At 43.7% G+C, this 19,316-nt stretch overlaps 1 protein-coding gene across 1 annotated transcript in view; it reads right to left on the bottom strand.

The window, feature by feature from the left end:
• Nucleotides 1-19,316, bottom strand: part of LOC122402469 — a 170,191-nt gene that overhangs the window by 67,015 nt on the left and 83,860 nt on the right. The window contains exon 3 of the mRNA XM_043405282.1: nt 1,930-1,978. Within this exon, the coding sequence (XP_043261217.1) occupies nt 1,930-1,978 (49 nt within the window). The remainder of the gene's footprint in view (nt 1-1,929; nt 1,979-19,316) is intronic.

Below are 19,316 nucleotides of genomic sequence, written 5' to 3' on the forward strand. Positions count from 1 at the left end.
TTTGGCGATAATCGTGTCTCGTTTCATAAATTTCTATCTGGTTCAGATCGACTCTAAATTAAACCTCTGTTAAACCTTCTTACATTTTCCTCGAGAAAAGTTTTACAAATACTTATAAATCTGATATATTTTCATTTTTCGTAACACTTATATTTGCAACTATTTCAAAAATTGAAACGCATCTCAGCCAAAGTCGAGTCGAGGCGACTGATTGGTGAATTTAGGAGTACAAAGGTCACCGAACGACAGACATCATCGGCAATTTCGGTTTTCCCCTCGATTTTCCAGGTGAAACGTTGGTCAAGCTAACGAATCGAAGCGAGACACGAGCTGGCACATCGGTGTAATCGGCTTCTCGCGAGTTACGCGTCCCGTTGAAACCGATTTCCCCGGGAAAACACGAGTTTTCCGTGAGCTTTTTCGCGATCAGTCCATCAGGTCCGGGGTTCGAGAAACTCGCGAAAGCCCCGTCCAGTGATTCCCTCCTCGTTTTGCTCAATTAAGACGACGTTCGACCGGGGCTCGAGCTGATCCATTCGGTTGGAAAATCTCGTCGAGATCCACGGAAATTGATTTAATCGTCAATAATTTTGCGACCTCGATGGACCGTTTCGCTGAGTCGAAAAAAATTAATTTTTCTCGTTCTCTCTGGCCGTAAAACGCTCGACGAGTCGATTCGAAATCAGATACCAATGCATTGTCGTTAATAAATTAAAATTCGAACGATTTAATCGAGTAAATATAATAATTATGCGACATAATTACTACGCTGTAAAATCGCTGTACGGAGCACTGGTGCAGCGATCAACGCGTTAATGTTTAAGGTTACAATGGTATCGGTTTTCGATATTGAGTTTCTACTAAATGATATTTCATTATGCCTCGTTGACCCGAATCGATGGTCAATTCGTGTTTATTTAATTGTTATAACTATTCTAACTGTATAGAAAATTGAATCGTCAACGTGGATCCTAATTTACACGGATGGCGAGAGAAGAGGGAAATACTGGAGAAGTTTCGGAACCAATGCATTTTCACCGTCAATTTTCTTTTCGCTGCTTTCCGGGGATCCGCCGGCCCAAGTTTTTCGAGCCCTCGAAGTTCTCGAACTGGTCCTTGTCCGGAATCGCGTCACCGACTTCCTAATTTAACGAATTACTTAAGCGAATCTGCCTTTCCGTCGACTTTTCGGGGCCGCGAGACGTCTCGAGTTGGGAACGAGCCTTTGTTTACTTCCGGTTTCGAGAGATAGGTCGCAGGGAAACCGCGGAGACGTCGTAGACCTGCTTCACCACGTTTTCTCAAACGTCAGAACGTTGGTTCTCGGCATAAAATTTCTAACAGTATCTAGTTTTCTAACTTCGTAGAAATTCGGTAATTTCCTTAGATAGTACAGAGCTCGTGAAACCTCGCTATTAGTTTGAGAAACGCTGCCGCGGTCGGTCGATACTTTGAATATGCAAAAAGATATCACGTGCTGTGCATTCGAAGTGGAATTTAAATGAAACGAAAAGAAAGAAAGTGACCGACACTTCAAACTCGAAGAAAAACAAGTCCCTCGTACGTTTTCTTTAGGTATAAATTAGTTCACCGATGCGTAAGAAAATGCGTTCGAAGGACTCTGTTAATTCGATGGGATTTCTGCGTCGGTTCCGTACCTCTTATCGCGTCGATTTAACCGCGTTAACTTCGAACGACACCGTTAACCCCGACGGAGTCTCGTATCGGGCCACTGGAAGCCTTTACAACTGCTATAAACTCGTATGACGCGTATCGATTCTCGAACTTCCGCGGAACTATGCATCCCCCTGGAACATTGTTCAACGTCCCAAGGATCTTCGCTATCAGCCGCGAGTTTCTCGAAACTCGTCGAGCGCCGTATACGACGGCAAAACTATACGAATTCGAGCAAGTAAATTCAATTCGAACCTTTTTGCTGTCCATTCCGGACGTCGAGCTGGTCACCGGCTGGTCGAGCCTGCAACAGAAAAATAACCAACACCTAAAGCACGCGTCGAAAATATTTCTGAAAACAAACAACAGCAGTACGATACAACTTAAGCTTCAGTTTCGTGTCTAAATTCTATTCTCTCTTAACACCAGAACTACAGACAATTACAGTGTGTTTATTTGTACCAAGGAAATTTAAACGATAGATGAAGAAATGTACAACGCAATGGAAATAAGCGTTTATTCATTCTCTTATAGAAAATTACAGTAAATTTCCAAAAATTCGGTCGAGTAGATTTTTTACAGGTTTTATTAGAAATTACGAATGGGTCATTTTGACTGGTTTGGTAGTTCTAGCGTTAAATGTGGAACAAAGGAAGATTTGTTTGAACTTTTAAAATTTCACCCCCCTGCGCGTTAATATGAGAATAATTTCCATTATTGTTTTGGCCCGCTGCGCCCCGTTCTACGAGCGGTTAATAAACGAGGAAACCAATTTTACTATCAAAGTAGAAATTACAGTAATTGCGAATAAATATTCGCGCGGCTGGACAGAGACGTTCTCAACTCGGATTAAAACCGTTTGACGACGAGTTTTGTTTCCATCGTAAAAAGACGACGCCTGGCTTTAACCAGCGTCCGCTCCCTTTATCGACTCACTTGTCGTCGGTTTTCCTGTTGTTTCTGTTTCGAGGCCCGACGTATGTTAACAACTTCGGCCCCTTCGCGCGGGGGTGCATACGGAATCGACTACGAGCCTTTGAACAGCACTTTAAGCGAGTCAGTCCCGTCAATTAGAGGGAAGTTCCATACCGTTCTGCGCGTTGGCTTTTGCAAGCTTACGAGCCACCTTTTCTTTCTTTTTAACGAACGCGCAAGATCCAGCGGACTCTCAGAATTGTTATAACAATTCTTTGCCCCTTTATTGCGTACAGTTGCTCTCTCGAGCAATAAAAATTTGCAACGTCACAGTGTAATATTGTGTCGGCGAGCTGGAATCAATTTCGAATTCCTGAACCCTCCCAGCTGCATTGAAAAATGTTTCGAAAATTGTAATGTTTCTTGGAAACGATCGAAAGAACGTTTTTATCTGCGATTAAATTTCTGCTCGTTTCGATTCTGAAACTTTTCTTTGCGAGTCGATAATTTATCCCTTGAACCGGTAACGTAAAATGCAAACTCATTCCGTCTGGTTGAAAGAATCATAAATGGGCCACGGGGGGGTAACGATCACCTTGAAAAATTGCTCGGTTATTACTTTCGCGATGCAGTGGAAAGTAAGGAACGGTAATACGCGTTCTGTATCAAACGATCAATCACCTTTCAGCGACTTCCTATTTCGCCGAACGAACACTCGCAATTTTTTCCATTATTTTATTAACGTCTTCATTACGCTGCTAATGGGAGCGCAAACACGTGGCAACGAAATTAGCGAAACGGGAAGTGCACGAGCGCGACAGAGGCAAGGTGCAGTTACGATCCTGTTACGAGAAACCTGACCTCTATTAATCGTCTTACACCTCGCGAACCGATTACTCTTCGTCGGTGGTTCTCTAATTTAATTGCCTGCCAATGATTGGAACTGCGAGATCGGCTTGAAATAATAATCTAAACCTCTGTCTCGTGAATTAAAAATATTCTCGTACCGCCAGGACCGTCGTAATCGGTTTCGACAGATTATCGAACGATCGAGATCCATCGCGTTGCCTTTTGCATTCTTTATTTTACGTTCCCGTTCCGCGTTCTTCGATCTCGCCGACGAAAACGCGGCCTCGTGGACGACGTCTCCATCGAATTTGCAAGATCGAAGTTGGACGAGCTGAAATTCCCGTATGCGCCCGTTACACGGTTATAGGAAATGAAATTCCTTTCCAACGAATCGTGCCCAGCATAACTCAAAGGCGACGTGGAAACGTTGACAATATCATTTTTCCCCAGCCCGTTGCTCTTTAATGGACAAACGGTCGGGCACGGTATATTACCATTTCGTTCAATATGCGATTATACGCAGGGAATTCGCGTCTACCACAAAAAAATAATCACGCTCGCGATCCCCTTTTGACGGTCGGCCAGCGAAAAACCGGAACACCGATGAAAGGGAACAAAGGGGCCCATAAAACATGGCAGAATTCAACAATGGGCGTCGCCGGTGATTAAAAACGTGCTTCATGTTGTAAACGAGGAAAAAGGAGGCCGCGGTATCGAACGACCGTGTCCTCCTCTGAAGTCGTAAAAATCCACCGATCCACCAACGATTCCCTACGCTCTTTCGCCCCCGGAAAAATCATAAATATCGTCTCCTGAAACGTACACTCGGAGACGCCGAGATTCGAGGATCAAACGTGATGGAAACATGTAATTCCAGGTATTTTAAACAAGGTACACACCGAGACGTGGAGATTCGAGGGCCAAACGTGGTAAAACACGGTCGAAGTAGTTCGAGGTATTATAAACGAATCTATTTAGTCGCATGAAAGACTTTTGTTCGCTTCGAAGGCTGGAGACGTCGGTAAAAGTTTGAACGCGTTGTTTGTTGTTTCCAAGCGAGCATAATGGCCTCGACACGAGATCGTGGTCCCTCCTCGCGACCAAGGCTGTTAAATTGTATTCGTTCGGATGCGAAACGGTCTTTTTTTCTCCTCCCTCGAGGCTTGTCACAGTCCGTTTACGGAACGTGACAACGCGAGAGAAAAGAGTCGAAGGAATGTTTGCGCGCGTAGATCTTTAGAAGTATGTCGTCGAGCGTTGGAAATTTCATTCCGTCCGGGCGGATGGGGGAAAGGATACGCGGCAAGGTGTTCCGCCGGATGGAACGAGCGTCCTTTTCCATCGGAAGTTTCCCGCGGATGAAAGAGAAACCGTAAAAGGGACGGGGGTTTCCGGGCGGCCGTAACGCGTCGAGAAATATTGCGCTGGTCCTCCCCTCGTGCGCTTGTTCCGGCGACGTTACCGTAATCTCGCATTGTTTCGCAAGAGAAATTACACGGATCGCGCTCTAACGAGTCACCCTCGTTTCTTTTCCCACTCCGTGAAAATTTTCAACGGGTATATTAACTCTCGCGAAACGCAACGTTGCTTGACCGTTCCTTATTTTCAAATTATAAAGATTATTGGAAATAATTTGCCCGGAGGCCGCCCGTAAATCCTTGATCGACGAATATTGATAGTAGGTGTTGAGAATAAGCATAAGCATACGGTGAACGGAGGCTCGATCGAGCGCTTGCGAGAAAGACAGGTGCGAGCCCTGTGGTAGCCAGCACGGGAGCTGACGTTTACTGAATGAATGAATAAGTATCGCTGATCGGCCGCAGGTATGGCGTTGACGGTTTTAGACCCGTTTCAGACTTTTTTATCAGGGGGACATGATATGGGAAGAAGTGACGCGTACCTTATAACTATGGGAATGATTTGATGAGGAAAAGAAAGGTAGAAATGATGAGAACACATAGAATTCTTTGAAATTATATCATTTATTGCCATAGATTTACATTATACAAAGCTTTGATACATATATATAATGTCAAAAATTGTAATAAAGGTTAGCAGTGGCCAGCAGAGTCCAGCGGAGACCACCATTGACAAGTAGTAGCAAGCAGAGACCAGCAGGGGCAGGCAATAGCAAGTTGTAATCGTTATACGTTGTCAGAAGTAACAGGAGTGGTCAGCAGCGGTTAGCAGAGGACAGCAGAGGCAGGCAGAAGTCAGTAGTAATCGTTGTACGTTGTTAGAAGTATCAGGAGTGGTCAGCAGCAGTCAGCAGAGGCCAGCAGAGGTATGAAGAGGCAAGCAGAGACCAGCAGAAGCTGGCAGAAGCAAGCAGGAGCCAGCAATAATCAGCAGTAGCCAGAAACAGTCGCTATATGGTGTCAGAAGTTGTCAGGAGTTCTCCAGTTTGGTCAGTAGTGGTCAGCGGAGTTTAACAGGGGCTAGCACATACCAGGAAAGGCCAGCAAAGGTCAACAGAAGCTAGCAAAGCCTGAAGCGACCAGCAGAGACCATTATATTTATTTAGCAAATAAATATTCATCGATAGGATTAAATTAAATTCCAGTAATATGTTGGGTGTGTTATTTCAGAGTTGACGCGCTGCACGAACGGAAATACTAGGATCTGTTGTCGGTTGTAAAAACGTATTATTGCGTTTGTCGCGTTTGGAATTTAATTCCTTTGTTCTCCATCGATATTGCGATGTTCGGTTTCTTTAATAACCGCCGGTTTGATGCTTCAAAGGGAGCGGGAAGTGCCCCGGGGCTCTCTGAAAATCGCGCGAAAGCGCTTTTCCCGTTCGCGCGGAACAAGCTTTTCTCGTCGAACACGTTCGATCGTACGCGCGCGACTCGCCGAGCAAATTCAAAATCCAGCCCGATTGTTTCGTCCCTCCTCGGTCAGCGGAACGGGGTCGACCTGGTTTCCAGACAATGGCGGCGGCGTTTTTTACGCTGATGTCGTTGAAAATTCATCGACCGATTCGCGAAACGTCTGAAAGGGAAGAGCTCCTCCGGCCATTTCGCGACCGATACTCGACTTGTACGAGGCGTCCCGCGAGACACAGGCCCGCCCAACCTTTTCCACCTTCCTCGAAGACGATCGAGACGATAAATAAACTTCTACAAACTTCCACGAACCTGAAATTGTTTAATAATTTAGGAGTCGTGAAGGCGCAACGATGAGAAACGCTTTTCCCGCGACGGGAAGTAACAATATTACGTTTCCCCGATGTAAATTGACTCGAGTCGCCCAAACGAATGCCTAATTAAAAAGTAATTAAGCAGGTTACAAAGTCTGAACATCAATTAGGAGCGCTCCTTTCCGTTCTTCTTTCCTACCGGGGTTCCCGGATCAAAAGAATTATCCTGCAACCGTTGTCTTCGTTTTAATAACGAAATTCTCGTAAAAAGTTCGACGAAGAAAAAGTGCTGCTGCTAACGAACGCGAATAAATACATTCCCGCGGTAATGTTTTGAAGAATGGCTCAATCTCGGGGATGCGATTCTGAATTCGAAAATTTACGCCGTTCGAGAATGTTGATCAACGCGATGGATGGCGTTTGGGGATGATCGTTGCTTTCCGATCGGTCCGGCGATCGTTTAAACCGTCCGACTTAGAATTACAGGATAATATACGATACAGCGGTCGTTAAATGGAGTTTCGGTGTTCCGTGGCTAGGAAAATGCACCATCTCGGCGCAATTTATGGGATCGTACGCGTCCTCGTGGAATATGAGAGCAATATTTGCATGCGCCGTAATCGAGCTGAAACACGGTGCAGCGACGTGCAAGTTGTTGAATGTACAAGAGCTTCCACGAAGGTTGTTAATAAAACGCGTCAAATGGAGATATTACCACGTGATCGATCCTACGCGACTAAACGCCGCGATTTACATCCCTGTGAAACACAAATCAAATCCTCTATTCCTTAATAATACACTCTGAAGAAAAACAATATTTGCATCAGCGATAGAAACTAGCGAGCGTCGTGATTCGAAAATATGCGACGACGATCGATTTGTCGCGACGAGTTAAAAAATTATTAAATCTCGCACGAAACTCGTGGACGAGAATTTCTCGTGTTCCCGGTATTTATAAAACGCGCGACTGTTTATTAACGAATTACGAACGGAACTGCGTCGTGCTCGTTAAAGTTTGTCGATGTCGCGTCGAAGATCGATCAAAAAATTACCAGCAACCCCTGGCTGTCAGTTTCACGCGTTATTCGTTATGGATGTGCTACAGCGTGTTTTTACGACGGGGCTTTTACCATAAAAATGACGATCGTGCGATATCGTCTCCGGCGACGGTTGAATTTCCGGGTATTCCCATATTCGACGCCCCCGAAAACCATCTTCGAGAAGATTAGCTTCTCGATGCGGCTCGTATCGATCCTGTACTTTATCAATGCCCCGGTGCTCGAGTTTTGCATAAATAACGGCCTTTTCCGCTTTCTTCCTGCGAAGTTTAAGAATTAAATATCTTACATAATTGAAGAGGGTTTCAACGGAGGCTGCGCGGCGTCCGTGCCTCGAGATATCCAGGATAACCTTTGCTCCGATACAATATTAATCAATTTAGCCTCTGACGGACGGGGGAAGGTTCTACACCGATTCTTTTTCAGCCTCTGACTTTCTGCTCGAAGAAGTTTGCGATAGTACAGGTTTCGTACCGACGTTTAAACACATTCCTGACGCATCGCGAACGAGAAGAGATACAGCTTCTGCGATATTTGCGAATACGAACTTAACGTTTGGCTGAGCAGCCATTGTCAGAATTATTCGAAGGCTCTTGACGAAAAAATTGTAGAACAAACGAGTTAAAAAAAAGATTGGATCACCGACGTCTTCGTAATTCTTTACGGAATCGAGTGGTTCCACGTTCGTAAGAATTTATGATCGGTATCACGGAGGAAATTTAATAAGGGAACAAAATTCTGGCGGATCCATTTAGTTCCGGAGCGTGCATTTATCGGGGCGGGCTCCGCCGCGACGCTTCGGTACAATAAAAGGATCGATAAATCATCTGGAATTTTTTTGTTCCCCCGAGGCGCGTCCAAGGTAATCCGACGAGCGTCTCTTTCTGAATGCAGGACGTTGCATCAGACGTTGGTGGTTCGAGTGGAATCGATTCACCGGGGTTTCCCCGGAGTACTTTGTTCGCGAAGGCTGCGGCCACGGGCACTCATTCGATAAAGTGGCGTAACGATCCACCGCGTGGCAACAATGTCGCCGGGAAGATTTAGATACCAGTCGTCCCTGGAACACGTGAACCACGGAAACACGCGTGCAATCAAACACCGGGGGGGAACACAGGACTACTTCTTCGAGTTTCCTATCTGGCTTCCAGGATCCTCTATTTTTCCCCGGGTTGCTTATCGACGCGCTGGTAAACGGACCGAGAACTACGAGACGAACAATTGGAACAGAACGTTTCGAATGGGATCCAAGATTGATGTCGAGAGGTCCAATGGCGCGCGTTTGTCAGCAAAAGGACGGCTATTCGGATCGAGGAAGAGATTCCACCGACGCGGAGACTCATTTTATTATTATTATTCGTTTAATAACGGGAATAAACCCTTTGGTATAAAAGATATTATTGGAAATAGGTGGTGGAATAGAAACAAAACATACAGTTCAAATACTGTTTTAACTAAACTTTGACTTTAGTTGAAACACTCGGAAGAGCACGTCTGTTCGGTTGAAACTGACAGAATGAAGAAAGGTCAGTGACGAAAAATTCGTCGTTTCGTTGTTTAAATAAGCCAAGGAAGTGAAAAATTAAACGCAACACGCATGTCGATGGTTTTTGTAAATGAACCGTAGAATACCCAAAGAATAATAACACTGCCTTTTGTATTTTTGCAGTACGGGGATGAATTTCACGCTTACGGGGTGAGAGGGGTGGTGGACACGACGAGGGATGATTCTACATGGAAAAGCAAGTCGAAAGGATAGAGTAACATTTTTTCGTTCGTGGCCCCGTTGACGAGAAAATCAACTTTGAAAACTTGGTTGCTTTAAGTAGTACGAACAAATATTTGTCAGACATGTCGGACACGTGGTATGGATTTCTACTTGAGTTCGAGAAATTTTCTAATTAAATTATTTCGAAAAGAAGATACAAACGACCTTTGATTAGCTTACTTACAAACATAATATCTGTGATTTTTCTTCTATCATGCAACGTTTGAAGACTAGTGATAACAAGTAAGGCATCATAATTACGTGATTCAAGAGTCATGGAACACCCTCTATGCCTCTCTCAATGTTGTCGCTGTATGTTTTGTAACATGAAGACCTAATGGTGCTGCCATATTCTAGAATAGGTCTTGTCAGAGCACAATATAGGATTTTCATAAATCAGCTCCTTGCCTGCACGACGTATCTATTGTACACGTATCGCAGCATCGAATGCCGCTTGACATTTGAAAATATAAAGGCCAAAGCTACGTAACTTTGATATTATCGACGTAAAAATAAAATTGCGACCGGGATGCACCGGAATAGAATTTTTTGTTTAATTAGCAACGGCCTAGGACGAGGCAGTTACCAGCAGACAGGTTAGCTAATTGATTAGCTAACTGACGTTTGATCGTTGGGTTAACTATTCCCTCTGTGATCCGGTGTATCTCGATGGATATACCTATCAGGGCTGTCCGTCGATAATTGATTACCTAAGCAATCCTCTAAGTCCGTTATCTCTTCTAACGTACGAACGTTACCGCGGCTATTAAACATCAGGGTGAAACTATTTTTCTCTCGGGTCGTGGGTCGAGCAAACAACAGATCTCGCTAAAAAAACGGATTGAATTATCGCGGGGGAGGGTGACTTATTTCAACATTGAAAATTACGCGTGAATCAATAGCCAGGAGAGGTCCGGAATATTGAACGACGGGGGAAGTGGATTCCGAAGAGGAAACTGCCGGGGAAACTTGTTAGCGAGGCTGCTCGAGCGTCAGGACCAAGGATTACGCGTAGAGATCGATGCCTAGGTCTGAGGTACGTCGAGCAGAAAGCAGGGGGATGCATTTTACGCGATCGGTAGACTCGTCGACGGAGTTTCGGGAATCACCTTGTATTTCGTTCTCGACGACAACGACAGGGGAGGGGGAGGGGAGGGGAGCACGCGTCGATATTCGCGACGCGACGAAACCTCGGGCAAAAAGCAACGACGCCGAGGAAGCCTGGCGTCGGGGCGGACTCCAGGCACCAAGCAATGCAAACTGCATCGGCGCACGTAACCTCGTTGCACGTACGCGTCATTCGAGAGCTTTAATGCTCACCCGAAAATATCAACGAGGCAACGCAATAACCGTAAAAGTAGCTTCGGGAGTCTACGCCCGGCAATTCCCCCGCCTGGGGACCGGAAATTAGTCCGTTCTTCCGGGGAGGGTGGGAGGGAGGGGTGGTGTATTATTCAGATTAGAATTTCCATTTCCATTCGGTCCCTCGCGACGATTAAACGTTAACGCCCAAGTTTTTGCCGGCGATAATGCTATTGCTTCGCGTGACTTTTTAGACTGCCGGGTTGAAACAATTAGGCGATCCTATCTGGCCCAGCGCGATGCCTGTTACAGTTAACGCCGGCCCGAAGCGTCTCGGTGAATCGTTGATGCAAAGTTTCCTTTGCCAAACGAGGCGCAAAACGTATTTGCGACTCTGCGTGCATCGACGCGAGATGGTTACGATTATTCTGGGTCTTGTAAACGTCAAAGTTTTCGTCCATTAACCTTTTTATTCGAATTGTATTACAAATTCGGATTCATCGAAACGATGGGCAGTTGCTATTGCAGGGGATGAATGAGAGTTAACTGGAGGGTCGGTATTATCCTGGTTTTCGAAATTGATCCAATGCTGTGATGTACACGTATCTATTCAATGACTTTCTATTTAAATTGTAAAACGAATGTGCATTTATCGAAACGATGCGCAGTTGTTATTAATAGGGGATGAACAGTGTTGATCACTTGGGGCTTAGAATTATTCTGGTTCTAACCAATGCTGCATCTAAACGTCAAATTTTCCTTCCCACAGATACACACCTAACCAATGGACTTTTTACTTAAATTATATTCAGAATTTGCATTTATCGAAACGATGTGCAGTTGTTATTAATAGGGGATGAACAGAGTTGATCACTTGGGGCTTATAATTATTCTGGTTCTAACCAATGCTGCATCTAAACGTCAAATTTTCCTTCCCACACATACACACCTAACCAATGACTTTTTACTTAAATTATATTAAGAATTTGCATTTATCGAAACGATGAGCAATTACTATTATAGGGGATGAATCAGAGTCCATTATCTGGGGGATTAGAATTATCCTGGTGCTCGAAATTGATCCAATGCTGTAATGTACATATATCTATTCGATGACTTTCTATTTAAATCGTATTATAAATTTGCATTTATCGAAACGATGTGGAGTTGTTACTAATAGGGGATGAAACAAAGTCGATCGCTTAGGGTCTTGAAATTGAGAATCAATGCTGTACCTAACCAATGACCTTCTACTTAAATTGTATTATAGATTTGCATTTATCGAAACGATGTGCAGTTGCAGTTAATAATGAATCAGAATTATTTTGGTACTTGAAATTGACCCGACGGTGTACCTAAACGTTCAATTTTCCCTTCCATATATAATCTTGACGGTATTTACGTGCAGATGAGGGTAACGGAAACCAATGATGATTTCAGGACAGTTTCCTGATTATGGAAAGCCCTGGCTGGGGTACACCTGCAACCAGGCTTCGTAGGAACGTTGCACAATGAATCCCGTTGTTCGACGAAATCGGTCCATAAATCAGAATCCCTTTTCCGCCGTTACTGGGCTTACGATGCATCAATTACCATTGTGAGTGCTTCTGTCGAGATAGATTCCAAAGGTGGCTGATATTTCCCAGCCGTATCGAAGCCCTTCGTAAACAACTGACGGCTCCATAGAAATCTCTATCGTGCATGCTCGTAGAAATATACTCCCTCTCATCGACGTTTCTATTTACGGGTATGTTTCCCGTATCTCTTTTCAACGAATCGTTTTTGAAAAGCTATAGAACAAAACGCATTGTACCAGAGTCGATGCAAATTGCAATTATATCGTACGCAATCTCGGTTCGAGTTTCATTTATGTAAACGTTTATAAATATTATCGGGAAGCAAGGAAGCTTCCAATTATCGGGTGATGGGACTTGTTGACAGGATGTTGCAACAACTCTGCTCGAATAAACGATCCCCTAATTGTTTCGATCGGTTAATTGCACTGGAAGTTCCGCGAACGTAAACAGCATCCATTCGTAAGGGATTTTCGACGTTTCGCCGGCACAGCAGCTAGTTTTACCGGTAGTCCGAGGATGCAGCGACACACAATAGCCTGTAATGCCGGCGAGACGTCGGAAACGCTCCCAAAAGGACACGGTTTGCACCCGGAAACTACAAACATGCTATTAAGTGCAAATACCCGGCCCGTGAAAGTGTTGTATTCCGCTAAAGGGAACTGATAGCGCGAATGGCGGACACATTCCGGCTTGTCATCCACCTTTTACCCTCTAATCCGAGTCCGTTTACAGTTCCCGAGACGAGCAACTATCCAAACATGGTTTATTCGTCTGTTTCAGGGGCTTGAAACGATATTAAAAATAAAAATCCGTAGATTTGCATAATCTTATTTGGTTAATATGGTTGGTACTCTCAGAAACGGTGATGGTTGCTCGTGATTAGGACCATGAACACTGTTTTCCAACTTCCGGGTCCGCGTAAACTTTGGTCGGTTTGTTTAGGACGATCCAAAAGATATACGTAGAATAAATATTCTCTTAGTATATCTTTCGATACTTTTTGTCACTTAAACAATTAATATCACGAGGCACGTTCAGGTTAAACGTCCTCTCGAAGCTAGACAGTAGAAAATTTGTGCAGAATGTATTGGGACTCTTTTTATAAGAATCGTGCTCTACATTTCCATTGTCTCGCCTCCTTTTACCATCGATTTTGTCACTTGAGCAATTAGTGTCATAAGACACGTTCAGGTTAAACGTCCTCTCGAAGCTAGACAGGAGAAAATTTCTGCAGAATGTATTGGGACTCTTTTTATAAGAATCGTGCTCTACATTTCCGTTGTTTCGGCTCGTCTTGGATTCGAAATTTGCTGTTTGATACGAGTAAACTCCCAACGACGAGAAATCGACGATATTATTGGCGAGTACTTAATCGTATCGCAAATTAATGTACATTGGTAGTTAGCACTGCGACCGAAATGGATGGTCGAAGTTGCTTTGTGCCGCAACTGCGAACTGAAACAAACGACTAACGGGTAATAGCAAAAGCTACAGTGACAAATGGCTCTTTCGTCGATGGCGGTAAAGATAAATATCCCCCAGCAGATATTTTATGCAACGAACGAAACGAATGCGCCGTGCTGTTCCATAATTTGTTTCTTCGAACGACCAGCAGCGCGACCGTGCAACTTTAAATACACGTCGAAGCTATTCGCCGCAGAAACATTAACATGGTTTTCGTTTCGCTCGATATTAACCATCCTAACAACTTCGAGTATTAAATATCTCTTATGATCATACAACCGTGTAGCGTATTTTAACGTCAAATTTAGAAACTACGAATTCAAAATGGCCGAGAATGCTGTATAGGGGCAAATTGCTCGGAAAATTCGCAAGGAAAGGAGAACCTAATGGGCCGGCTGCGTCGCGTTGTCGAGCGTCGGGACGCGTCTCGCGTCTCTCGGCCGTAAAATCGTCCGGGTCGATCGATCGATTTCTCCTCGAAACCTGACTGACCTTCCCCACGACCCTGCTCGTTTGTTCGGGTCGACGTGCAGCCTCCTGCCTCGCGATTGATAAAGTGCGATAGCCCGATACAGCTTAAACGGATCAAATAAATTCCACGATTCCTGCTTGCGTTTCCTCGCGAACATTTTATTAACATTTTATTCGCGAAATGCAAGTTAAACGTTTCCATGCCACGCTGGAACGTAGGCGACGAATTTTTGTGGCTCATTGATTTGATGATCAAATATTCCAGTGTCCATTGTACACTTTGTTTGGGGGGGAAAAAATGGTAAAAAGCACTCGTTGGTGTATGGAATTTGTAATTTGAGATTTCTATTTGTATTTGGAATTCGTAATATTGTGTTAAGTGTTTTTTATTTTTGAATAGTATTCTTTGGGGTAGAAAAATGTCTCCCGGTCGAGGGTTGATATCCCAGTTTCGCTGTTAAGAAATTTTTCAAGAATTTTTAATTTAGAATTTAGAATTTTTTAAGAATTTCTTTTTATTTGATGATCAAATATTCCAGCTGAACAATATTTTCAAGAAAGGGGCTGAGCAATTTTTTATCATACGTTGTACACTTTGTTTGGCACTCGTTGGTGTATAGAATTTGTAATTTGTGATTTCTATTTGTAATATTGCGTTAACTGCTTTTCATTTTTGAATAGTATACTCTGGGGTAGAAAAATGTCTCCTAGTCGAGGGTTGATATCCAATCTGATTCTACTTAATTTGCATTTAGCCTATTTAATTTGCAACGTATAATTGCGGGACACGAAACGGCGTAAAACAGTGAATAGCTCGGTCGTCGAAACGTCAAAACAGAGACGATAACGAGGAAGAACGTGGCGCGTGGGTGGTCGCGACCGATCGAACCTGGCAACGGGAAGTTCGTGAAACGCGTCGGGACGCGGTAATAGTTTTACTCGTTCCGGGAGACCGGAAGTGGACGGAATTCGAGGGGGTCGAGCGTCGACCGCAGGTTCGATCGGTCCAACCAGGCGCGACGTTCCTTTTCCAATTTGGACGGTTCGTGCTTTCCATTAAACGGGTTTCTTGCTCCCGGGTAGCCGGTTTGGGGGGGTGGTATTTACGCGATGTTAAACCAACTCTAATGAACTCGACGGAATTCGCGACGCGCTCCTCAACGTTCGAAACCGATCCGCGGGAAATGTAAATCAGGAAAAATCTCGTGTAATTACGAGATTGAGTGAGTGAGCAAACGGCGGAAAGTTCCTTTCTAATAACGTTACTCGGATCTCTAAGAGGGCCAAGCTCTTCGATACTTATCTCCGAGTTTCCCTTTGCGGGCAAAGAAACCGTTTTGCAGTCGTTTCCGTTTTCGCGAATCGAAGGAATCGAATAACCGAACGAGTGTAAATTAATTCGATCAGGGGATGTTAATCGCGACTGGGGCCGGGATTCTCTCCGCTTTTATTCTTCAACAGGTTGCTCCCCTTTAACGCGTAAACCGTGTCTTTCGGAATATGGGTTAATCTCGGTGTAACCCAATTAGTTTCCAGTTTTGATGGTCTCTTCGCTGTAATGGGGCTTCTTTTTCCGATCGTTGGGACCGCGTAAAATTATTATCGGCAAGAAACCGAAAATCTCGTCGACGCTGGGGAAAAAGACCATAATCCGATGGAACGCGGTTTGAACTACAATTCACGATCGAGTTCACGGAAATCAAAAATAATATCAGCCGATGGTCTCGATAAAATAGGATTTCTTTATATGAAAATTCATCTTCCGATAAATGACAGTATAATTCGGTCTCCTTATCACAAAACATACATAAATGACATTGAAAGAGTTCAACGCAAATTTCTTCGTATTGTCGCTAGACATAATGGGAGTCCCAAAAGGTCAGCGTTCCATTGACGTTTCTAAATCCCTTTTTGGTTTAGATTCCCATTTATTTAACACTAAAACTGCCCTAGGCAGTGGCAGTCTTCCAATATAATTTACGCAAACATTTCAGCCTGAGACTAAATCCATCGACTTAAAAATTTCGATCTCCATCGACTCGTGCAAAGTTTCCTTTCGAAGGAGACCCCCTCAATGAGAACCAGAGTGACCAAATAAGAAACAAGTTAAATTCGAACGTTCGAAAACAATCGAGCCCCGGTTCGATCGCGCAAAAATTCATTAAACGGCCGGACGAATAATTCAAGCCCGGCCGAGTGCATTGTAAAGTTCGGATCGACAGAACGATTGCAACGCTTTGACGCGGCGATATCGATCCGGAAGAGTTATGATCCCGGCGCGTACGGCACAGGAATCACTGATTTACGCTGTTTACTTCACCGCCTACATAATTGCTGGTATTCATTACCGGGAACGTTCGCGGCATACCAAATTGTTACCGAATGCATCGTCAGCGCGGACCAAATGGATGGGAAAATATACGGGCGGCCCGCGGAATATTCGCGTTCCCCGCTTCTGCCTGGTGGCGAACGTTATCGTTAACAACAGGCTTGCAAGCTCGTTGGAAACGTCGTGATGGAAAGTCGCTCGGGAATTTATGATCGCCATGTTGGGGGGGACCGCGATCTTACGCGCGACAGGGAATACAAATTGCTACGAATTCTACCTTAATTTCGCCGTTTCTCCCCCGCCAGACCACCTTTCTTCTTACTCTACTTCAAAACACTCAACAATCGTGTCAAACTATCACAAAACACACGTTAAAAGCTACAACTGTGCTTTTCGTCCGGGACTCGGAAATTGTTATAATGCGTAGATTAAGAGGTTCTTCGAACAGCTACGAAGGAACTTTGTAAATAGAATTGTTATTAAGTACATAAATTTCCAACTATATCACTTCCTCGAATTCGTGTACTGTAATGGTGATTCACCAAATGTTATTTGTTATACTGTGTTTTCACTTTTATTTACAAAGAAATTAATTTTGGTTATTTTTATTTAATATTGCCTGGGAAAGTAAAATATTCAATTAGAAGATCGACGGTAAGATTTTAGAATAATTCTAAAACAACGGCGGTCACCCATCTCCTATTGGACGCACTTCGATGATCTTCACAAGCTTTATTTTTAATTTATTATATATCTCGATGCAAGTAAAAATATACCTGCGCCAATTTTAAGAATAACAATTTATAAAAAACAGGTTTCTTTTCATTTACAGTACGAATACGAGTGGGAGTAACTGTACATACACAGTAGTCCCAGTAGCAGTTGTTTTACAGGTTTCGTACAAGTTCTGAAACGGTTCTGGATCTAGACTGTGTAATAAAAAATCATTAATTTTGAAGATACGATCAATGGATCACGATTCGAAACAATTATTTTCAGAGTCTGTTCAAGTCCTGTCGAACAATTCCGAGGCAAAAATTTCGAGTCTCGAGGGACGGAAGCTGAACGCTCGATTGGTAGAAGACAATGGCTCGGATTCGCGGATCGATGACGGATCGAGGACGGTCTGGGCTGGTCAGGTCGATCCGCTGGACGCTATCAATAACCGCGGCCGGCGGTCGTGGCGGTGATAATGCTTCGCGGAGTGATAGATTAGGGTGATCAGGAATGAGAAACGATACCGGATGGGGGCAATGCCGGTGACTATGGCCGGGCAACGATTGCCTCGGATGCTCGCGATGGCTTCCAAATTGCGCGTTGAGCGATGCGTGTGCATTACAACCATTCCGGCCAGTTGCAAACGTAATTACGAAATTTGATAACGACGATTGTTCCCGGGGTTTTTAATAAACTCGCCTCCGTAGAGCGGGCATCAAGGTTCTCAAATTACGAGGTTCATATTAAATTTACCATTCGTATGCTTAGATCCAAACGTTTCGAAATCCCAAACCTACGTTGCAGGCTATGTTTATGCGTTTATGGGACATTTTAATTCACAAGAAACTATAAAATGCACGTAATATGCAAAAATATAAGACATACTCGGAGTAAGATACGAATTATTTAGGGGCTGAGACAACCCTTTACAAAGCTTCCATCCCTCTTTCAAGCAATGCTCTTCGATCTTAGAATTAACTAATAATCGTTTAATATATACCCTCCATTAGTTCATTGGGTTTTAAGTGCTTTAAGGGAAAGTTGATTTCCATTTACCAATTTAATAAGAATCAACATTAAGTAAAATAATTCAGTTGAGATTGAGAGTCCACTTAAGGGTTAAGAGTTTAGAGATCATCTTGAAGAAAATAAACATTAAGTTTTAAACTGTGAAACTCGAGCTCCGGATCTTCGAATCTCACCTATGAACAACACGAGTCGTGAATCGTTAATTTCTACCGGTGAATTTTGGGTCCACGATCGAGAGCTATAAAATTTCGAACATTTTCGTGGTATTTCGAGGGGCGCCAGAGTTTCCAGACTAAGGGGTAGCCCTGGACCATCGAAGGTGGTTGTAAAGAGAGAAGCAAGAGGTGGCGGCGAAGAAAAGAAAACGGAATCGATCCGCGGTAGCATCTTACATAATCGAGATCGGTACAGTGTGTGTCTTAACTCGCGCGGGAAATTAGGTCGGCGCTATGCGCCACGATGCGCCATGGTTTCGCTGTTCAACGTGCTCTTGCATGCTCCTGCGTGTGTAATGCTGCGAAACGACGCGCGAAACAGTTCCAAAAAGCCCCGAACGGAAACGAGTTTCGTTTCGTTCGGTTACTTTTTCAAATCGAATCCACGAACCCTGTTCCAGCTTACCGTGAAACCAGACTGGGTTGCCTATAGAGTGACCGATCTAATTCTCAAAGACGCACATTCGCCTCGAGATCGGTGAGCTTTCAACCACAAATCCAGAGCTCGCGAACTTTAACACTTAAGTGGACCATTGGGGCCCTGGTCAGGTATAAACTAATAATTATTTAAAAATTTATGTAATCTTCTATTAGTTCATTATTTTTTAATTTCCAAGAAACTACAGAATGCACCTAATATGCAAAAAATATTAGATCAAAGTAAGATACAAAATATTGTATTTGGGGGTGGAGACAGTCTTTTGTATTTTATCAATAATTAATTAATATATATCAATGTAATTATTTTAAAATTTATGTAACCCTCTATTAGGTTCATTATTTGTTAAATGCTTCAAAGGAAAGTTGAT

The sequence above is a fragment of the Colletes gigas genome, unplaced genomic scaffold (genome assembly GCF_013123115.1).
Source record: "Colletes gigas isolate AHSC1104 unplaced genomic scaffold, ASM1312311v1 Colletes_gigas_Sc00036, whole genome shotgun sequence".
NCBI lineage: Eukaryota > Metazoa > Arthropoda > Insecta > Hymenoptera > Colletidae > Colletes > Colletes gigas.